General features: G+C 35.6%; 1 protein-coding gene across 6 annotated transcripts in view; it reads right to left on the bottom strand.

Annotated features, from left to right (window-relative positions):
* Positions 1 to 23,661, bottom strand: part of RIF1 (replication timing regulatory factor 1) — a 63,498-nt gene that overhangs the window by 18,811 nt on the left and 21,026 nt on the right. For 4 of the 6 annotated variants that reach the window (XM_013051914.2, XM_045066815.1, XM_004743836.3 and 1 more), the window contains exons 11-25: positions 23,468 to 23,585; positions 22,239 to 22,412; positions 21,926 to 22,036; positions 21,183 to 21,245; positions 20,828 to 20,928; positions 18,935 to 19,021; positions 18,233 to 18,306; positions 17,641 to 17,821; positions 16,209 to 16,316; positions 15,695 to 15,844; positions 8,009 to 8,108; positions 5,304 to 5,568; positions 3,878 to 3,920; positions 3,113 to 3,315; positions 2,459 to 2,558 (exon numbers count right to left, since the gene is read on the bottom strand). In XM_013051914.2, the coding sequence (XP_012907368.2) occupies positions 2,459 to 2,558; positions 3,113 to 3,315; positions 3,878 to 3,920; positions 5,304 to 5,568; positions 8,009 to 8,108; positions 15,695 to 15,844; positions 16,209 to 16,316; positions 17,641 to 17,821; positions 18,233 to 18,306; positions 18,935 to 19,021; positions 20,828 to 20,928; positions 21,183 to 21,245; positions 21,926 to 22,036; positions 22,239 to 22,412; positions 23,468 to 23,585 (1,878 nt within the window). The remainder of the gene's footprint in view (positions 1 to 2,458; positions 2,559 to 3,112; positions 3,316 to 3,877; positions 3,921 to 5,303; positions 5,569 to 8,008; positions 8,109 to 15,694; positions 15,845 to 16,208; positions 16,317 to 17,640; positions 17,822 to 18,232; positions 18,307 to 18,934; positions 19,022 to 20,827; positions 20,929 to 21,182; positions 21,246 to 21,925; positions 22,037 to 22,238; positions 22,413 to 23,467; positions 23,586 to 23,661) is intronic. The other 2 variants (XM_004743837.3, XM_045066816.1) reach the window with 2 other exon arrangements.

Genomic DNA, 23,661 nt, shown 5'->3' on the forward strand with positions numbered 1-23,661 from the left:
AATCTAATTATCTGATAAGGAATTTTATTTTGGCCAAAAATGAAAACTAGAGTGCTTAAGTAACTGTTAACTTTTTTCTCTCATAGGTTCTAAACAAAGACTCCATTTGTTGTTGAGTAGGAAAAAAGTTGTGTAATAATGTCTACCTCATGGGAATGTAATATGATTATTAGCTAAAGTAATCTTGTTCCAAAAGGTTATATGATAGCAAAGATATGTTTTTCTGACAGAAGGAATGAGATTTGCTGGAAAAGAACTGAGAAAATGAAGGGCAACTCTTGCTTAGACACAGACGAGTAACTATTATTCCTGGTTTACCTAAAGCAATACTTTACCATTTATTTTAATAATTACATCTACAAAGGAAAATACACAAAATGCCATAGTTCAAAAAGAATCATTAATGAATAAGAATCAGAGACTATTTAACTGAGAATCTATGGTGAAATTTACTGCTCTTCTATCAGAAAATTATTTTAGGCCAAAGGGCAAAAAAATATCTAAATAAACAAATGAAACTACATCAAACTAAAAACCTTTTGCACAGTGAAGAAAACCATACACGAAATGAAAAGGCAATCTACTGAATGGGAGAAGATAGTCACAATACATCTGGATAAGGTGTTAATATCCAAAATACATAAAGAACTCATGCAACTTAATATTTTAAAAAAAAATCCCAACTAAAAGATGGGTAGAGCACTTGATCTTTTTTTTTTTTTTTTGAGATTTTATTTATTTATTTGACACATAGAGAGAGATCACCAGTAGGAAGAGAGGCAGGCAGAAAGAGAGGGCTTTTTTTTTTTTTTTTTTATTCAAAAGTGTTTATTTAGAACAGGAACAGAAAAAGGGCTTAAACTCCATCACCTTTCAGCTAATCCACCTCAAGCAGAACCATGAGGGGACCTAACCACCGTTGTCCTCCATTCCTGGGCGAGGACCTCGTCTGCCTACCCACCTCTGCAGCCTGGCCCTGAGGCAGACAAGGCCCAGACACCCCGGACACAGCTGAGGACAGGGCAAGAGGGCACACTTGTCTCTCTGTGAGATAGAGGCAATAGGCACATGAGCAGAACCCCACTAACACTTGTGACCTCCCATATAGCCCTGCTCCAGGGACCCACCCACATCTGGTCAAGGGAAGGCGCAAATACAGTACAAATCTCATGAGAAGGCAAACTAAAAAGGCTTGAAGTAGAGTGATTACAAAGACGAGAGCCCAACCCCAGGCCCTGTTCTTGAGCCCCAGCTCTCAGTGTCTGGGGCCTTGGGCCCTCTCCCCCAAAACAGAAGATTCACCCTCAGGCCACCCAGCCCTTTTCCCAGGAGTACCCAAAGTAAGTGCTGGACTGTAGGATTCTCTTGTCATCTTTCCACCCTCAGTTGAGCGCTGCTTCCCCCAGTGACTCACCCCAACCCACCCTCTGATGAAACAAAAACACCCACGGCTTTCAAAAACAAAAACACCCAGTTGGTTAAGTGACTGTCTTCAGCTCAGGTCATGATCCCAGGGTCCTGGGATGGAGCCCCGCATTGGGCTCCCTGCTCAATGGGGAGCCTGCTTCCCCCTCTCCCTGTACAGCTCTGCCTGCTGGTGTCTCTCGCTCTGTCAAATAAATAAATAAAAATCTTAAAAAAAAAAAAATTTAACACAGAACTACCATAGAACCCAGTAGTTTCACTTCTGCGTATTTGTCCAAGGAATACAACCCCACCAATTTGAAGAGATGTTCACCCTCATGTTCATTGCAGCATTACTTAAAAAAACCAAGACATGGAACAACCACATACTCATTGAAAGATAAATGCGTAAGACAAACACATACAAAATCAACTATCACTTGACCATAAAAATGAACAAAATCTTGTCATTTGTGACAATATGGATCAACCTAGAGGGTATTATGTTAAGTGAATATCAGACAAAGACAAATACTGTAGGATTTCTCTAACATTTGCAATCTAAAATGTAACGTGAACAAACAAAGCAAAACAGACTCAAAGATAGGAAACAAACTGCTGGTTACCAGAAGGGGGATTGGTTGGGACATATGAAATTGGTGAAGGGGATTAAAAAGTACAAACTTCCTGTTATAAAAGAAAGAAGTCATGGAACGCTAAGTATAAGAATACAGTGGGTAATATTGCCGTAACTCTGTATAACAGATGGAAAACTAGACTTATGAAGGTCATTTCATGATGTATAAAAATATCAAATCACTGATATACATCTGAAACAGGATACTCTATGTCAACTATACTTCAATTTTTTAAAAGTGTTTAAAGCTAGGAAATGGACTTCATAGAGAAACCCTGTATCATGACGCTCTTATGCTCCAGTTTTACGCACTTAAATCACGTCAAAAAAATTTCTAACATTTTGCCTTTTACGAATTACACTGCAATCCAATAAATGAAGTGCTCAAATATTCAAAAGTAAAAAACCTCTACTTACTGAATCGGAGTAGGGTCCACTGGATTCCTCCATAATTTCAACATTTTCCAAACCAGGTAAAAGCAATAGAAATTTCTGTTTGGCTTGTCTTAGTACTGGTCTTTAAAAAAGTACATAAACACACACACCTTGAGTCAAGCAGTACTGGTAAATACTGGTAATATGTTAATAAGAACACTTTAACGATAATTTTAGAGTGCCAAAATACATCCACCTTAAAGATTGTTTCTTATTCTACATAAACAAAACTGGGACAAATGTAGAATATTTAGTTTCTTGCTCACCTCTTCAGTTCCCAAATATTCTTCTTTAAGAAGTTTCCCAATTTTTATCACGTAAGATTCTAAGCAAAAGTAGACTATTAAACTCTTGTGTACACATCACCTGTATTTAATAACCACCAATTTCTTCCTTTTTATATTTCTTTTATTAAGGAAAATTTAATACTGCTTTTAATGTTCCTAAAATCACGGTTATTCTCAGGACCAAAGTCAGAGGTCAAGTTATGTTTAATAACTACCATGTTATTCCAAGTAACATTTCAACTGAGGAATGTTCTGCAATAATTCTTCCAAATAAAAATTCCTATTAAAACCAAAATACCAATTTAAGCAATCACAGTAACTATATAAAATAGTTTTGTGGGTAGCATACTTTAACTCTTCAGGGTAAGTCAACGTTGTCACTTTAGCAAATGTAGCATTCCAGAACTGAGCACTTTGTTTTCTAATCTGCTTATTCTTGTGCAAAAATATTATGCATAATAATGGAGAGATCTGTTCAAGAAGTTCGCTGTCATAAGTTCCAGTGTAGCTGAAGTGTAGGCAAGCAATTATCTCTCCCAGTAGCTTTTCTAACTAGGAAAAAGGAAAATTTTATTACGATAAAAAATGGAAATGTCCTTTTAAAACAGGAAAAAATAAAAGCACAAAACATACTGAACTCAAAACATGTTATTATTTCAATTTTTTCAATTAAAACTTTTTTTTTTTTAAAGCTCCCAGCTGTCTCCTTAAATATGTGATTATAAACTGACAAATTATCAGGTGAATTTACTGTGATTATTAATACAAGACTGTGATTTCAAACAATCTTCCACTAACAGAAAAAAAAGTTACATTTTCTCATGAACAGAGAGTAATAGTTAACTACAGAAGTTTTACCTATAAAATACCAGGAACCAATTACCCTCGTGTATAAAGGGCTAAGATAGGAGGTGGGGAGCTGTACGAATTTAAAGCAACATTACTGAACCCTTCTTTAAAAACTACATGCCCATGTCATGTTATTAAATGTCCATTCAAAACTGTAAGTATAATCCTTTTACAAATCAAAACTATGTACAGGAAGACAATTACCTAAACCCTAACATTTTTTTCACCATGAAAATATGTTTTATAGACAACTGTCTATTTTTACCTTGTTGCTCATACAACTATACACTTTAGGAACTTCATCAAGCCTGGGAAGAAAAACACAAGAGTACCACTTATATTTCAGAAAGTTAAACCTAAAAATATGTAACGTAGCCATAAAAATGAGACGTGTAGTGATATAAAAGGGTGCCCAAGATTTAATTTTAAAAATGTCAAATTATCAAACAAATGTGAAACAAACCTATCTTTTAAAAAATGAACCACGGCGGGGAGAAAAAAGAGCCACAGAAAAACATTTAGAAAAGATCTCAAAATACTAATATTAGTCACTTCTTTCTGTACCTCTTTTAAAAAGCATAAATTGGGGCACCTCAGTGGCTCAGTGGGTTAAAGCCTCTGCCTTCGGCTCAGGTCATGATCCCATGGTCCTAGGATAGAGCCCCGCATCAGGCACTCTGCTCAGCAGAGAGGCTGCTGCCCTCTTTCTCTCTGCCTGCCTCTCTGCCTACTTGTGATCGCTATCTGGTAAATAAATAGAATCTTAAAAAAAAAAAAAATTTAAAAAAATTAAAAAGCATAAATTATTTTTAAGCTTAAAGGCTAAAAGATGCACAAAAAGCTAATAAATTTGGGGTTCTACTTTGTACTTTTATCAAATTTGTTCTTAAAACTTTCTCCATGTATTTAATTTATAAAAGACAGACTATTATGACTGAACCACATAAGCTTGCTAGAAGAAACATCGATGAATACTTTCAAATTGCTTTTTTAAAAAAGTTATGTTATTTGGGACTTTTCATGGTTCAAGGCATTGCTTATTTCGATTCAAATGGAAAGGATACTGTAAATTTTTACATGGTAATTCAGAAATTTAAGTACGTATACCTTTTGAACCAACAATCTGACATCTACGACCTCTTTCTGAAGAAGTAGTGGCAAACTGTTATGTATACAAATATGTTCGACTATAATACTGTGAAGCTAGGGAAAAGGCTGGAAAAACATTTATGTCTGCTAAGAGGAAACTGGGTACAAAGATTTATGGAACCCTCTGCAGACATCAAAGAGAATGAGATTCTTAGATGAATGGTACAAGACGCATACAATATTTTAAGGGTATACCATATACTTAACCACAAAGTAGCATGTCAAATATGCTTCATATACATTGTAAACTTAACAGGTATGCTTGTTTGTATTATCAAATCTGAAAAGGTATGCACTAAATTGAAAGACAGGGTTGAACTAGCACACAAAATTTTAAAACTCCCAATTTCTACCTCTTATTTATATTTCTGTATGATTGGAACTACCTTTTTAACAAATGCAGTTTAATATAGTACCCTCTTCACTAAATGGTAACAATTACCATCCATAACAAGAAGCTGATGGGAAAATGACAAAAGTTTGCTACCTACATCTAAAGACATTTAATTTAAAGCTATTACATAGAAATTCTAAATACTTACTTTAAGTTTTCATAAAATAATGCCAGAGGTCTTGTTAAAGTTGCAAATATTTTTCGGATCATAGAAGGCAAAGAAATACGTCCAAGTACATTAGAAAGAATACTGATGATTGAGTTGCCGACAGTGAGGAGAGTATCAGAATGTACTTCCTTGAAGCTCAGAGTGTGGAAAGAATAGATCACTCTCACAATAAGTTTAAATAAAGAGGCCAATTTCCCTAGAGGTTCCTTCTTCTTTTTGGACCAATCTGAAGGTCTCTGTGGTGCTAAGATAAAATTGAATTTATTAAAAACTCAAGTATTTTGAAAAGTATTATTCTATGTCTTTATAATTTATACCATTTAAATGAAAAATAATCTATAAAAATGACAGATACTTCTAATATACATGTTTCTGTAGAGTGATACCCACAAATCCTAAAATGATACACCATTAGTGGTAAGTATCACAACACTGTCTTTAAAACTGAAGCAGAGACAAAGAAAAACTATTAGGCAGATCTAGAAGAAATCCAGGAAAATGAGTATTTTCTCTAAGGAGTTGTGAAATGCATTTCAAATGTTTATATTCTGAATTTCAACAACTGATTTGTAAGAAAGTACTAAGTTATAAGATAAGGTCCATGGAATGCCTGGGTGGTTCCGTCACTAAGTGTCTGACTCTTGTTTTAACCTCATGTCATGATCTCACTGATGGTGGGATCAAGCCCTGTGACAGGATCTGCACTCATCAGGGAGTAGACCTGAAGATTCTCTCCTTCTGCCCCCCGACCTCCCCAACTCACATGCAAGTGGCTTGCCGTAAAATAAATAAATCTTTTTTTTTTTTTTAAAGATAGGTTCCAAAATTAACTTTAGATGTCACAAAACTTCCCTTAGAAATTATTGCTCCCTAGGTCATCTATAATAAACTGAACCCTACAAATAACACTCAACAAGTCACAGATCCAAATCCTCAGAAAGACTGCAAAGAAAGCAAGCCTAGATTTGAATTAAAAGATGTATCTTAAAAGCACTGTCTTGACTTTTCTGTGTACTATTTTTATTTTTAGATCCTGTCTCTCCGATACCTACCTACAGGAATAAACCCACATTTGTCAAGAAAATCACAGATTTTTAAAAATTACCTTTCCTTCAAAGAATCTATTCTCTTAAGGTAAAATATCTCAGATTTAAGAGAAAACTCTAAATCAGTGCTTGGTGATGAAAAATATCATGTGGTGAAATAAAAAACAAGTGTTACCAACAAAAGGAAGTTAACCTTCTTCCCTAAGGAATGGCCACCCAAAAATTCCAGGCCAGTATGCTAAGGCGGAGGAGACAGCCATGAATCACGTGACACATATCCGACACCTGTCTACTCAAGAGGATCCAGAAGCAGTGACATCTTAATAATAACGAACAGATCTCAGTTTCTAAATGCCATCCATCCTCAGCAAAGGACCAACGTTCCTTGGAAATATGGTTGGTTCTAGGCTGAAGGATGAGAAGTACAGAATGAGCCTGATTATCTTATGCCGAAGGGCTCAAAAAATAATGGAAACACATGAAATGGTCATACAGGCCAACATGAGCATAAGTATTAATAACAATGAATTATAAACCACTGAATAACAAAAAGCCAGTGATAAAAATAAAATAAGGTAGGGACACCTGGGTGGCTCAGTCAGTTAGATGGCTGACTTTGGATTTTGGCTCAGGTCATGATCTCTGGATCTTGAGGCTGAGCCTCCAGTCCAGCTCTCTCCTCAGCAAAGTCTGCTTGAGATTCTCTCTACCTTTGGCCCTCCCCTGCTCACACTGGTGCACTCTCTCTCTAAAATAAATAAACCTTAAAAAAATGTATCAAGGACAAACGAAGCTATACTTACATCAGGATGTCATTTGCACCTGGAAGTGACTGGTGCCTAGTACTGCTCAACAGCTATAGAATGATTTTATTTTTTTTAAGGCCCCAAAGTGGGACGTGAACTCATGACCCTGAATGTAGAATGATTTACCATGAAAATATGAGATAAATATCAGGGACACTTTTAGAATTAATGTAATTAAAGACAAAGGAGATAAACATCTTGATATAATCAATATAATCAAATGAAATGATGTGAACTGCTCTGGTAATCCTCTTAGTGCTTTAGACAAGAAGTATTAATGGACAATAAATTCATGGGTGAAAGTTTGCTTAGAAAAAGGATATATACATAGTCTTAAAGAACCTGCCACAAAATATTAATTACTCATAGGTACTTACTTATTATAGAAAACCTGGCAGATACTGTCTTAAACAACCAGTAAGTGTTAACCAGTAATGTGTCACCAGTAATGGGACAAATAAGAACATTCTAACAAACATCAAAGTTTCCTGCCCAGATAATTCCTTGCCTATGATGGAATAAGTAAAATGACTCATATTAGGCAATCTGTAAATAGAATAATACTGATCGTTTCAGGTTATACAAAGGAAGAAAGATATTTGTGTGTGTGACAGAGACAAAAAGGGGAGAGATCACAAGCATGTGCAAGAACACGTGAGCTCATAGCATACCAAGGTTATACAACATAGTTGTATGACAACCACATATGACATAGTTATACAACATCTAAAGCAGGTAAAATGAGGTCAGAAAAGATATTTGTATTTGTTCTCAACAGTTTAGACAATTGTGTTTATGCAACAGTGGGTGAACAAAGTAAAAAAGTACTTACATTTAACTTTGGGCTGATACTTAATATTGTATGGTGAGAAGTCAATGCAATCAATCATTACAGTAACTATGTGAATGATCCTATCCAAGAACAACAAATTCTAGGAAAGAATAATTAAGTATTTTATTAGAAACTTTCAAATACTGGCATAGTTTCCAAAAATAGTAAGCATCAACAAACATATGACCTTCACTGCCATATATAACATGTAAGGTATATGAATGAAGTATACAGTTATAAATATTTCCTAGTTAACCGCTGTGCACCAAGGACCATAATTTTTGTTTCCTGACATTTAAGGAAGATAATTCAGTCTTAAGATGCCCCTAAGATTCAGCATATAAAACTAGTAAATTGAGAATGGAAGAGCAAGGTTCTCAATTAGATTCTTTATCAGATTCTTCGTGAAAGATTTTTTTTAAACTTTTTTTTTCTTTAAAGATTTTATTTATTTATTTGAGAGACAAAGATCACAGTTAGAGAGACAGAGAGGAGGAAGCAGGCTCCCTGCTGAGCAGAGAGCCCGATGTGGGGCTCAATCCCAGGACTGAGCTGAAAGCAGAGGCTTTAACCCACTGAGCCATCCAGGCACCCCTCTTCATGAAAATTTTAAGTGTTCATTAAACGCAGGGATAAAACAAAAAATGAAGTTGCTAAGGTCCTTCATATCCTTTTCCTCCTCCACCTTCTGAAATTCAACTGAAATAAAAAATTCACAGAAGCATAAGAAATTCCCTAGAAAAACTTTATTTTTTTATTTTTTATTTTTTTAAAGACTCTATTTATTTATTTATTTGACAGAGAGAAATCACAGGTAGGCAGAAAGGCAGGCACAGAGAGAGAGAGAGAGAGAGAGGAGGAAGCAGGCTCCCTGCTTAGCAGAGAGCCTGATGCGGGACTCAATCCCAGGACCCTGAGATCATGACCTGAGCCGAAGGCAGCAGCTTAACCCACTGAGCCACCCAGGCGCCCTAGAAAAACTTTTTTAAAGGCAGGGAGGGAAGACTAAAAAAACAGAACGAAGGAAATCCCAGCACCAATTCCAAAACAGTGAGCTCTCCTAGCAAAACTGAGTAACAGGAGACATACTGAGAGTTCTAAGAAAAGAAATTCATTAAAACAAATATTGAAATCAAAGATCTAGAAAACAGACATACTTCCTTCTCCCCTATTCTCCATTACTAACCACTTTTCCAGTTCACTGGACTAATACTCACATATCTGCCCCCCAAAGACAACCTCCTCAATGAGTATAATGGGCCAGGAGGAGAAAAAGCAGCAGTGCCCTAGTTAACTAACAAAAACTATGTGGAAAGTCAGTCCAGATGACAATCTATATTTTCATGTAGAAAAGCTATCAAAGTTCCAGTGCTTCCTCCTTGCTCCTAATTTCAACGTAAAGGACACTTCTAACTACAATTTGCTATCAAGACTGGGAAAATGGCTCTCTTTTCAATTAGGAAATGCATTCCAGCTACCAGTGTCAACCCTGATCAATAAACATGTACAATCCCATCTTTGATTGCTGGGGTAAAATGGATATTAATTTTAAAAAGGGATATAAATATTAAATTTGAATGGATATTCAAATTTGATAGATGAATATAAGTTTCAATAATAGTATCTGAAAGAAGCTAAGGATTAAAACATAGTCCATTTCTTATTCAATATGAAATTAAACATACTTATTAAAAAACACTCCCGTATTTACTTATATGCTACAAAAGACACAGAAAGGTTAAAACATAAAATAAGTAGAGAAATATATACAAAGAAAATCCTAAATCCATATAATGGAAATACATGTAATAATTACAATAAATGAACTTAGTTAAATACAACATGGATGAACCTTCCAATTGAAACACTGAACCCAAAAGACACACAATATGACTTTACTATAAAATTTACTACGAAAGGAATGCTGCTAAACAAATGTATGTAATATACAGGTGTGGGGTGTATAGTAAAAATATTTTTAATGAAACAGATTTTCAATAAGTTAGGACAGTAATTCACTCTTAGGGAGAGGAGGGCATTGTGACTTAAAATGCATGGGGGGGGGGGCACCTGGGTGGCTCAGTGGGTTAAAGCCTCTGCCTTCGGCTCTGGTCATGATCCTAGGGTTCTGGGATAGAGCCCTGCGTTGGGCCCTCTGCCCGGCAGGGAGCCTGCTTCCCTTCCTCTCTCTCTCTCTGCCTGCCTCTGTGCCTACTTGTGATCTCTATCAAATAAATTAATTAAATAAATAAATAAATAAATAAAATGCATAGGGTACGGGGAACCGGGGTGGCTCAATGGGTTAAGCCTCTGCCTTCGGCTCAGGTCATGATCCCAGGGTCCTGAGATCGAGCCCCACATCAGGCTCTCTGCTCGGCAGGGAGCCTGCTTCCCCCTCTTTCTCTGCCTACCTGTGATCTCTCTCTCTCTCTCTCTGTCAAATAAATAAAAAAAATATTTAAAACAAAACAAAACAAAACAAAATAAAATGCATAGGGGAGCATCTGAGGTGCTGATAATGCTCCATTAACTGAACTGGGTGATGCCTACAGAAATATTTCTGCATGATAATTTGTTAAACTGAAATGTTTCATGCTATTTTCTTTGTAAGTTTCTCAGTAAGTTTAAAAAAAAAAAAGATTACAGATCCTCAAAAAGATGTGAGCATATTGTATCAGTTAGAATCAAGTTGGTAAAAAAAAAAAAGGCAGCAAAGAGGAACTAATTACTGTAAATTCATAGTCACAAAATAAGTAAGACAGTGTAGCATTAAAATATGTAATAAACATTTTCAAATACATCAAATTCACAATCAGGGAGATCCTTTATTAAAGCTCTCAGAAACAGGAGATAAGGGTAGGATGGTAGACTAGGAAGATCATTTCATCTCCAAAATACACCTAAGATCATATCCACATCAGTACAAATAATCCAGAAATGACAGAAACTGGCAGAACATATTCTTCATGGCTGAAGGAAGAAAAGTGGCCACACGGCAAATAGAACGGTAGAGATAAGCTTGGGGATCAAGCTGGTTCACAAAATACTCCCCAGTAGGGAGAGCCACTGCAAGCACAGAGAAGGAAAGCAGCAGACCCTACCCCAGGCACCAGGAAGATGAATCCCTGTAAATTTGGCTCTGTGTGAGGCTCAACACCTCGAACTTTAATAAAATCCGCTGGCTAAGCCAGGACTACCAGCAGAAATTGAGTCCTCCACCTTAAGGGGACAGCAACAAGAATACAAACAGCATACAAACAACCTCACTGAGATACAGCACAGATACAGCAGTCTAAGAGATGCCTGGGGTACAAGGGAAAGACAAAGACATTTATAACTAATCCCCAAACAAGTGTTGGAGGAATAGGGATCTTTAAGAGACTCATCCAAAAACAAAAGCTGGCAGGTGCAATTTCACTCCCCAATGCCCAGGCTAGATACATGGACATGTAAGGGAACTAGATTGGCACGATACTTTCCACCTCACCTGCTAACGGCTTGCCTTGCCCCACACAACAACAAATATATGAAACACCCTGAAGCACCAGGTTCTAGTAAACAGGGGACACGGTTACTGCAGGGCACTACAGGACCTCTTCTTCATATGGCCACTACTTACAAGAGCAGGAGACACAGCACGCAGAAAGAGATACAGAGAGTTAGGTAAAATAAGGAGACAGAAGAATATGTCCCAAATGAAAGAACAGGATAAATCCCAGCAGGAGACCTAACTGAAATGGAGATATGTAATATGCCTGACAGAAAACTGAAAGTTAATGGTCATAAAGATGCTCAATACTTGACAAGAGACTGGAGGACCTCAGTGAGACACTGAACAGAGAGAAAATGTAAGGAGCACCTGGTGGTTAAGCATCCAACTCTTTATTTAGGCTCAGGTCATGATCTCAAATTTCTGGGATTGAGCCCCAAGTCAAGCACCATTGAGCTCAGCTCCAAGTCTCCTTGTCCTTCTCCCTCTGCTCCTCCCCCTTTCTCTCAAATTAGTAAATAAAATATTTTTTTTTTAAAAGAGAAAACATAAAAGCCAACCAGAGATGGAAGAACTCAATAACTGAACTAAAATTAATAATAGATGGAATAAATAGTGCACTGGATAAAGAAGAAGACTGGATCAGTGAGTGACCTGGAGGAAAGAATCATAGAAAGCAATCAAGCTGAACAAAAGAGAAATAAGTAATAAAAAATAAAAAGAGACCATGGAAACTCAGTGACACCATCAAGCATAAACATCCACCTTATAGTCATCTCAGAAGGAAGAGACAGAAAAGGGAGCAGAAAATTTATTTGAAGAAATAGCTGAAGAACAGTTATATTAAGAACATTTTGACCTAAAACAGAACACACGTTCTTTTCAAGTGTGCATGGAATGTTCTCCAGGATGGACATGTTAAGCTGCAAAAGAACTCTCAACAAATTAAAAAAAAAAAAAAAATCAAACTCATACCATACATTTTTTCCAACCACAACCTTATGAAACTCGCAATCAACCACAAGAAAGTATCTCAAAAGAACACAAATACGTGAAAGTTGTAAAATAACATGACACTAAACAATGAATGGGGGAAACAAGAAATCATGAAGACATATGAAAATGAAAACACAGTGTTCTAGATGCAGCAAAAGTGGTTGTAAGAGGAAAGTTTATAGCAATATGCACCTACTTCAAGAGGCAAAAAAAACTCCCGAACAACCTAATCTTAAACCTAATGGAGCAGGAAAAAGAACAAACATGACCCAAAGCCAGTAGAAAGAAGGTAATAGTAAAAATTAGAACAGAAATAGAAGAATTAGAGACAAAAAATAGAACTGATCAATATACCAAAGCTGCTTCTCTGAAAAGTTCAACAAACTAATAAACCTTTAGCCAGATTTATGAACCAAAAAAGAGGACTCAAGGAAAATCAGAAATGAAAGAGGGTAAGAGGATTTACAGGGACACCTGGCTGCCTTAGCCAGAAGAGCACGTGACTCTTGATCTTGGGGCTGTGGGTTTTAGGCCCACCTTGAGTGGAGGGATTACTTAAATAAGTATCTTTTTTTTCTTCCCTTTTTTTTTTTATAAGTTCAATTACTTTAGTAAATATAAGGCTCTCACAGTTACTTATTTCTTCGTGATCAAGCTTTAATACTAAGTGTCATTGAAGGAATCTGTCCCTTTCATTGAGATTAGCAAAGTTATTGACATAAAATGGTTCATGAGATTACTCATTATTTTTTTTAAAGACTTTTCTTCATTTTTAAAAAAAAAACTTATTAACATATAATGTATTATTAGCGCCAGGGGTACAGGTCTGTGAATCACCAGGTCTTTTTTCATTTAAATCTCATTAACATATAATGTGTTACTGGTTTCAGAGGTAGAGTTCAGTGATTCATCAGTCTTTTTTTTTTTTAAAGATTTTATTTATTTATTTGACAGAGAGAGATTACAAGTAGGCAGAGAGGCAGGCAGAGAGAGAGAGGAGGAAGCAGGCTCCCTGCTGAGCAGAGAGCCTGATGCGAGACTTGATCCCAGGACCCTGAGATCATGACCTGAGCCGAAGGCAGCGGCTTAACCCACTGAGCCACCCAGGAGCCCCTTTTTTAAAAGATTTTATTTGTTTATTTGACAGACAGAGATCACAAGTAGGCAGATAGGCAGGCAGAGAGAGAGGTGGAGGCAGGCTCCCTGAGGAGCAGAGAGCCCAATGCGGGGCTTGATCCCAGGACCCTGGGATCAAGACCTGAGCTGAAGGCAGAGGCTTACCCCACTGAGCCACCAAGGTGCCCCATCATCAGTCTTATATAATACCCAGTGCTCATTACATGACATGCCCTCTTTAATGTCCAGCAATAAGCAACCACCCCATCCCCACACCCCCTCCCCTCCAGCAACCCTGTTTGTTCCCTATGATTATGAGTCTCTCTTTTTTTTCTTAAAGACTTTATTTACTGAGAGAGAGAGAGAGAGAGAAGAGAAAAGAGGAAAGCATGAGGAAAGTCAGAGGGAGAGTCAGACTCCCCATGGAGCTGGGAGCCCCTTGTAGACTCGATCCCAGAACTCCGGGATCATGACCCGAAGGCAGTCGCTTAACCAACTCGAGCTACCCAAGAGCCCCTGATTAGAAGTCTCTTATGGTGTGTCTCCCTGATTTCGTCTTGTTTTATTTTGTCTTCTTTCCCTATGAACGTGTTTCGTTTCTTAAATTCCACATACTAGTGAGATCATGTGGTAATTGTCCAACTGACTTACATAAGTCTTTAAAAAAAAGAGAGAGAAGTAACTAACACCACAGAAATGCAATGGATTGTAAGAGAATATTATGAATATTACACACCAAGTAATCAAACAACCTAGAAGATACTGATCAATTCCTAGAAATATAACCTCCCAAAACTGATCAGGAAGAAACAAAATCTGAAAAGAATGGTTACTAGCAATGCAATTAAATCAGTAATCAAAAAGCTCCCAACAAACCAAGTCCAGGATCAGATGGCCTCACAGATGAATTATACCGAACATTTAAAGAACAGTTAATAACTATTCTTCTCAAACTATTCCAAAAAATAGAACCAACCAATGCCAAGCAAAATCTTAAGCATACTTCATAAAACCTGACAGATTCTTAATTTCTTCCAGAAGAGAACAAAGATGAAAACATAACCAAGACAGTATTTAAAAGATTAAAACTATGGTTGCACATTCTCCCTAACAGTTTATAAAGTCACTCAACAAATTTAACTATGTACCAGATAAAGACCAGGGATACAAATCAACACAGAATGTCCCTAACCTCATGGAGTGTTAGTTAAGGAATGTAATGAAGTATACAAATGATTCTGATATAAGCCAAAAAGGAAAACAAAGTGTCATGATAGGTATTAACAAATGTAATTAAATAAGATCCCCTGGGGAATGAAGCATTAAACCTTATAGGCAGTTGTAAGCAGTTAAAATTTTTATTCTAAGTACTACCGACATTTTTTCAGTGATAAGATCTGATTTGCATTTTTAAAGTCACTCTGAAATTCTATCATATCAAAATGTAACAATCATAACTGTACTAATATTTTTGAAAAGCTATTATAATTATAAATGCATTAAAAAAAATCTGAAGAAAGACAAATTTCTACCTCTTAATAGATAGCCTCAAGAGCTAACAGTGTAACCACTATCAAAGGGTACAAGTTTTCATCTTTCTAGATGAAAAAAATGCTTTAATAATAGAATTCAAGTGTCAAGAATACTGTATTCATGTACATATGTAAATTATTTGTGTAAATACAAAAAGAGATCTATTCTAGAATGATACATACCAACCAAAAGTATTTGCCTCTTAATAAAGGAATGTAATGAGACCTACTTTTTTAGGTCTACAAACTTCCAAAGGATTGCCTTTAAAGATCTAAGAGATAAATATGAAAAAAGCTGGCTCCTCCTGCAATGGCACAGGCAGATATGCAACACAGTAATAAAAGTGCAGGACTGTTCAGGGTCCTGAAACACAGAACTCAGAGTCATGTAGACCCAAGACCTAAAACTGTTTTGAAATGCTGCTACTTGTTTTATATTAGCCACCTATAAACTAGAAGCCTTGTAAATGACAGTTCACAAATGTTATCTCAATTTATTTGAAAAGTATTCTTCAAATACAACCAAGGTCAGTAATACTGGTATAAACTCACTGAAAAGCTTGAATCTTCTAAACAGGACATTATCTTGGAAGAAAGTTCCTCACAGCATAAATTCTCTTCTGCAGTTGCTACCAAAGCAGCACAGCGGGCAAACACTCTATATAATTCTGACCAAGTTTTAAGTAAGGTCTTCATGGTAGCCTAAAAATAACAATAAAAAAAGAAAATTTAAAAATGTGTATCTACATAGCAAACACCCAACAGAATGTATCTTTAAAAAGCCAATGTAACATTTAAGGTGTCACAGAAGAGACCAGGGTAGAATAATAAATTTGCCTCCCCCAGAGAATTCTATTTGAAGACTGTAACAATGCCACAATACCAGCAATTATCAAAGATCAAGAGGAATTTCTGTCTTCCTTCACCATTTTCCCTTACCCTAAGCTGATTAAAAATCATAAGGTGATTGCAGGAAAAATTACTGTAGGAATTTATTATAAAGGATGAAAGAACATTTTCCAAAAAAATGTAAATTCCTTAAGTAAAGAATATGACATTGCCTTACCACTGGAAATTTCTGTACTGAAAAAATATGGTTTATTGGTAGAGTCAATGCACCATATATGGCACTAAAATTATGTTCTAAGGCATCACCTTGATTCACTTCATTGGTCTGAAACAAGAAAAATAATGAAAAAGTTAGACAAATTACCATCTAATTCTAGTCCTGTGTAGTACCATCTTACTATTTGTAGTGAGGTAGATTCAGTGTGGAGATGTTCAAGAGGTGGGGAGCTCCCAACCTTAGTCGGCAATAGGGACTTTGCAGATATAATCAAGTTAAAATAAAGGCATACTGGATTAGGGTAGGCCCTAATCCAATAATCAGTGTTTGTAAAAGTAAAGTGGAATCTGATCAGACAAAAAAGACAGAGGTAAAACTGCCATGCAGAGGACTGAGGGAGACATTAGTGATATGTCTATAACCCTAGGAACAATCAAGAATTTCCAGAAACAAAGACAGTTAAGCAGAGGAACAGAACAATTCTCCCTCAGGGTTTCAGCAGAAGCCATGCCTATCAATATTCTGGGATCTAGAGATATAAAAGAATAAATCCGTATGTTTTAAGGTGTCTCGTGGTAATCTATTACAGCAACACTGAGAAACAATGCATGCAGTGTTTAAGGCCTACAAAAGAACCCCAGAGAGAACTCAAAATCTTTTACTATACATAGAAGGTAGAATTCAAGCAAAACTTAAGAAAAGACCTCTGCTATCCTTCAAACAGCAAGGAATTATTTAGGAATATAAACTTTTTTCTTTCAGAGGACCATTTAAATGATGTGCTGAACTTAGCAGTGAAAACAATGGTGACCACACTATCCATAATAAATTCTCCGGAGTCTTCATTTCATTTGAGAATTATAGCAAAATATTTCCAGAAAATACTTCCATTTAAAGACTGCTAAAGCAACGGATCAGCTATTAATAGTGACAAAAGTTGAGCTCCACACCTTGCCAATAATGTCATTATCAGTAAGTATTTAAATGTAAGGGTTATTAGTCAATTCAACAGATTACTGGTTTAGAGACTACTCTATGGCTTTGAGGTATTCACCAACTGATTTACCCATGGAATCTGAAGAACATACAGTCTAGTCAAGACAACCATTATTATTCCTCATAGTACAAAGACTGAAAAAACTCAAAATATAAATATGAAAAGTTGTATTATAACATATTGGGAGTCTTCTGGTTTTATAATCACTACTGGAAAAAAGGGAACTGATTCGTCCCCATTAAATTATATTTTCTTGATTATGCAGAAATGCAATGAAATCAACTAACATAAGTAAAGAAATTAACCCTACAGAAAAAAAATTTAACATTTTCTATTCAAGTTCAAGCTTCTATTTATTTCCCCATGTGCTCTAACAAGAAAAAAAGGAAAATGTTCCTTAAGCTTTAGGGGAAACATGTAGCACTTATGTCATACCTGATTTATCAATTCAGTTAATGGGGTAACTATAATACTCCACATTCTCCAGAGATGCTCCTTGTTTTGCAACAGCTTTACGTTTTGATTAATAACATTTAAAACAGAGTCACTGAAAGCTAGTGGTGAAGTTGGACCAGAAAGGACACAGCCAACGAGTGTTTCCAGATTGAGAAAAAACCTGAAGAAAAAAAAATGGAGCCGCGCATTATCCAGCATTTTCTGCCAAAATATGTTCTGCTATTAGAAAATTCTAAAAATAACTGACAAGAAATGATAAAAGTCTCACTTTGGTTTTTTAATTTAAAAAATGATATAGCATATAACTCAAAAAGAATCTCATTCATCTGGGGCACCTGGATGGCTCAGTTGGTTAAAGCATCTGCCTTTGGCTTGAGTCATGATCCCAGGTCCTGGAATCTAGTTCCACACTGGGCTCCCTGCTCAGCAGGGGCAAGTCTGCCCCTCCCTCTCCTTCCCCCTGCTTGTGCTTTCTGTTTCTAAGTAATACATAAATAAAATCTTTAAAAAAAAAAACCCTCATTAATCAAATAACTTTTCCAATATAAACAAAAAGACTAGTTTAAATTACCTCTCATCTTCTACACCATATTCCAAGAGATTATTGTTAAAAATTAACTGAATTAAGAACAAAGCAGGAGTTCCCTGAAGAAAGATGGGAGATTGCAGTCAATCTTCTTGTTACAAAAAGTATAATCTTCTTGTTACACCAGTGTTCTACAATCAATTATATAAAATGATCCTTTTATGCTAAAGAAATTTAACTTTTGGTATTACTTAGAATATGACACATTGGTAGCAAATACACTTCTATAAACTGCACACAAAAATTACTAACTAGTATATTTTATAAACAGTTATTCCATCTACATGAGCAACTGAGGAATGGTATGTTCCAGATATAAAAAGAACATTAAAACTTGCTGGACCAATAAATACCTACATCCTGTAAATATTACATTTATTTCACTATAATTAAGGAACCATTACTATGCTTCCCAATTTTTTAATAGTAAATTTTACTATTTAAAAACAGTACTACTTACTACGTATAAACAAATAGAAAACTTTCCTGCTAGAATTTTTTGTGTAATTCAGAAAAATAGTCCCATTAATAGTGTCACATTTAATTCCTTTTTTTCTCTTTAACATAATCAGCATTTCCAAAATTTTACAATCTATGTTTCACTATGTTAAGGAAAAAAAAAAAAAAACTCATGGAACTTTATCTTTTGGCTAATTTTAATCATAGCATTACATTTAAGATACTTGCATTAAGAATATCCATATTAGCAACCTGATATGCTGGTGAACCTAATACTTTCTGGGGCAGTCCTTTAATTGTAATTTCCATGAGGACCTAAGAAAAATAAAACATTTTGTTGTGTATTAGCCGTAAAAATACTTCACTTAGTCAAAACCTAGTACTGTTAGCTACATTTTTAATTTAACAATTTATCGTTAAGTAATGCTCATTAATGATTCTCTGTTCAAGAAGTTCAAACACAATAATATTTATATATTAATGTGAATTTATTTACATTAGTTTTAAAACTACAAAGGCAGAAACATAAAAAAATAAAATGACAAAGTCCTTTATCTCCAGGGAAAACCATGTCTATCATTTTGTAGAGTTCATTTTTCTAGACCTTCTAAATTTCCATGTATTTAAATATACAGAGAAACCAAACTTCCTGGGCTAGCTGTCATACATACATCCTTTTATAGCATTAATGACATACTGTGAGATACTCTGGAACTGCCCTTCATCTAACTCTGTAGGAGTTTTCACATCAATATATGGAGACATTCTTAACTGCTGTATGAATGCGCAGTCTATTCAAACATTCTTCTATTAATAGCCCTTGAGGTTATTTTTTTAATACTGCAAAAAAGATACTCTGCAATGAATTATGTACTCACTAGTTTAAGAGGAAAGTATATTTCAAAGGACAACTAACTAGAAGCTGGGTCTAAAGACACCTCTCTCAAATATTAGAGTCTATCAAATTGCCATTCAGTATTATACTGGTATTAATTTGAACTACATAAGTGACATGGTATGATGGAAAAGGTTATGTTAGTTAAAATATGCTTCCTTTCATAATCTCATCTGAATCAGACACTAATGATAATACTAAACAGCATTTGCAGACACATTTATTTTGTTCCTGACCCAGCATGCACTGCACGTATAAACCTAGTTGTATAAAACTACTACTATACTTCCTTTACAAAAGGTAGGACTAGAAAAACTGACAAGTTCACTCAGTTAATAAACAACTGGGTGGGGAAAACTCAATCTAGTTTGCTCCAGAGCCCTTGCTATTAACTACTATGATCTACTGCCACAGTAGATAGCCCAGAACACAGACTCAGAAGGAATTTAAGTAGGGTACAGTTTACTCCATCTGCAGTTATCTTGGGAGACTCACTATTATAAAAAGAATAGGCAATTTGTTTTTTCATTCTCTACTACATAGGATAAAAAAGGTCTTTAATGCCAAAGTCATTAACTTGGTTAAACAGAGTTCATTTAAGTTGCAAATTTCCTAGATATTTTCTTAAATGTACAAAATAACTATTAGTGGAGCTCAACAATCTTATACAATTAGTGTTCTGAGTTCCCTCAGTTCTCGTTTCATATCCTTTATCCCATTTTCTCTGTATGGCTCATTCTTCTGACAGGAAGATTTTTGTATTGCCGGTATACTCATTTACTTTACTGAGGTTTCAAATGACTCCAAATCGATGGAATAACACTTATTACAGGGCAAAACTGCTGATAAAGCACTTAATAAAAAATTTTAAAATCTGATCTGGGGGCACCTGGGTGGCTCAGTCGGTTAAGCATCTTGACTCTTGGTTTCAGTTCAGGTCATAATCTCAGGCCCTGCATGGGGATCCATACTTAGCGTTAAGTCGGCTAGAGATTCATTCCCCCTCCTTCTCCCTCGCACCCTCTTCCTCTCTTGGCTTAGGCGGAGTGCATGCTCTTTCTCTGTCTCTAAAATAAGTAATAAAATCTTAAAAGAAAAAGAAACCTGGTCTGTTTAAGCATCTCCAACAAAAAAAATTCAATTTGGTTATGATTTTTTCACTCTTGGTTTTTTTTTTTTTTTTTGGTTATGATTTTTTAATTCCACCATGTAATCATTATGCTTACCAGTGTTTTTGACGCAGGAAATACTTCTGACTTCACTATGCTTTCTAAAGATTTTAATAACAGGGTCAGAACTTCAGAACCTGGTCTCTCTTTTTTGTTACCTATCAAAAAATCAAAAGGAAGAAAGTAGTTCTAAATATGCAAGTATTTTAAGGATGAAAATATAGTATTTTTAGGGATAAAAATATACTTAGCTAAGAAACATTCATTTTCCAAATATATATCAAACAGCTTTATCTGAAAGTCTGGAAGCTATACACTTCAAAAACTGACTTGAAAATAAATTTTATGTACAAAAGCCAAACAAATATTCATTGAGTGCTAGAAAAATCATTTGATCAGTTATAGCAGTTACCTGATTCAATAACTGACTTCATCAAGCTGATCAGCTCCTTCCAAATAGCATTGACAACTGCATCTGCCAAACAAAACAAAACAAACTTTAGAATGCAATGGATAGGACTATAAAGGCTTATCCTTACATCCTTACACTAAATAAGATGAGCAATTCTTAAGAGTATAATTCTCAAAATATTCAACTCTATAATCAGTTTATAAAACACTATCACAACAAAGACATATTTTTTCAAACTATAATTTATTAACATTGGGCCCTGTAACTTACTTAAGGGTAATTATTTTCTTTTTTTTCCTGCTGTCTGCATTTTCTTTACTGAATACCTTTTGCTTCTGAGACAAAAGGGCAAAACAAAGATTCGAAAAGACACCTGAAAGCCCCTAGAAAAAAATTTCCCAGCCAGTTAAACAGCAAACTATTTCATTTTTCAAGTTTCATCTAAATATTTGATAGGCTATCAAACACAGGAGTTTAAGTATAGATGCTTGAGCCACTAAGCCCAGGTTTGAATCACGGCTCCACCACTAACTGTGACTAGGCACAAGTTACTAACTTCTCTGTACAACACAGTTTCTTCATATGAAAAATGGACTAATAGAGAAGGTTACTGGGAGAACTAGTTTATTTAAATGTAAAGGTCTTCGAGCACAATCTGGTCAAAAGAGGGCACTATATAAATATTTGCTGTTTTATTTTTTCTTTTTAAGCACAGGTTTAAACAAAAATTTTCTCTTATTTACCAGAAGCATCTTTTCCAACTGCAACAAAGCTATCATGAACAGCAGTGATGAGTGTATTTGCATGTTTAGAAAAAAAAGAAGAGCTGCTGATTAACGCATGTTCGAGTGGCTCTAAAAAAGAAAAAGGACAATTATGCCAAACCCAAGCTTTATGAAATAAACATCTCAATAAAAAATCTTAGGTGGTCTCACATGTGTTTTCTATTAAAGAGATTTATATTTATATATTATTTCATACAAAATTACCCAAAATTTTGGCTTTCTTCTCAGGCTAACGCACTCTTGCTCTGAACTGTTTTAAAAAATTAAATACCTAAGCTCAGTACGAGTTTGTTTTGCTTTGCAAAACTCAAGACTTCTGGACCCAACAAAAAATGAAGCAGCATTTCAAGTCCCAAAAGTTGAATAGAGGGGATTGTGGCCATTCCACCAAAATTTGAACTTAAGTTCATCCGGGGAGTTACAGGAGTTCCGTATGGGGAAGCACCTAAAAAAACAAAACAGAACAGAACAGAACAAAACAAAACCCGGCAAGTTATAGTAACTCAACTACCCAAGTGAATGTATTTTATTAACTTCATTTCAATGAAATCTATCTTTAAAAGTAAAGTTTTTGTCAAGCAGAAGTTGAATTTTTGCTTAAAGCCCACAACAGAGTTCCTAATTATCTTATTAGGTTAAAAACATGATTAGTGTCGGGGTGGGGTGCCTGGGTGGCTCAGTGGGTTGAGCCTCCTCTGCCTTCGGCTCAGGTCATGATCCCAGGGTCCTGGGATCCATCCCTGCATGGGGCTCTTTGCTCAGCAGGGAGCTTGCTTCCCCCTCTCTCTTTGCCTGCCTCTCTGCCTACTTGTGATCTCTGTCAAATAAATGCATAAATAAAATCTTAAAAAAAAAAATCAAGATTAGTGCCACACACCATTTAAATGAAGATAATTTTCACACTTAATCCATACTTTGCAATAACATGCAGGCATCCCTGACAAACACAAAAATCTGACTAGAACAGCTAACATAAAATTAAAAAACCCAGCAAATAATTTTCTTCCCATGATATATAAATTAAGCCACTTTTTAATAAAAGATTTTGTTTGTTTGTTTGAGGGGAGGGGCAGAGAGAGAGAATCTCAAATAAATATGCTAGGCAGAGATCCTGAGATGATGACCAGAGAGGAAATCAAGAATAGACATTTAAATGACAGAGCCACCCAGGCACCCCCCAAGCCACGTTTTTTTTTTTTAAAACATCAGTTAAAATCTGTTTGTTTTTTTAAAATAAAAGCCCTAAGATTCTGGTTCTGAAACAAATGAAGAGTCGTCTGTAATACATCTCATATGTATAGTGGAAAAATACCCTTCTTTTCCCAACTACAACAATGCAATTACAACAGTAACACAGGGAAAACAATCAGTATAGAATGAACTTTGTGATTAGGGAGCCAAAATTATTAAATGCTTCATTTTATGTGAACTGAGCAAATGCTTCATTCAAGCCCTCTTTAAAAACAGGAAAACAAAACCCCAAGTATGTCAACGTCTTACCTTTGTGTATAGGAGTTATAGGATTTAAACCTGGAGAAGCAGCTACACGAGATGAAGTGCCTTGAGGTGAAGCATTAGAATCGATGCTTATCGTACTTTGAATCAGAGGCACGCACACCTATTGGGGTTAAAAACAAAAAAAGGGAAACAATCTTTAAACTCCCTAATTACCATATTTTTAAAAAGTCTTGCTT

This window comes from Mustela putorius, unplaced genomic scaffold (genome assembly GCF_011764305.1).
Source record: "Mustela putorius furo isolate JIRA1106 unplaced genomic scaffold, ASM1176430v1.1 tig00003869_pilon_pilon_pilon, whole genome shotgun sequence".
Classification (NCBI taxonomy): Eukaryota; Metazoa; Chordata; class Mammalia; order Carnivora; family Mustelidae; genus Mustela; species Mustela putorius.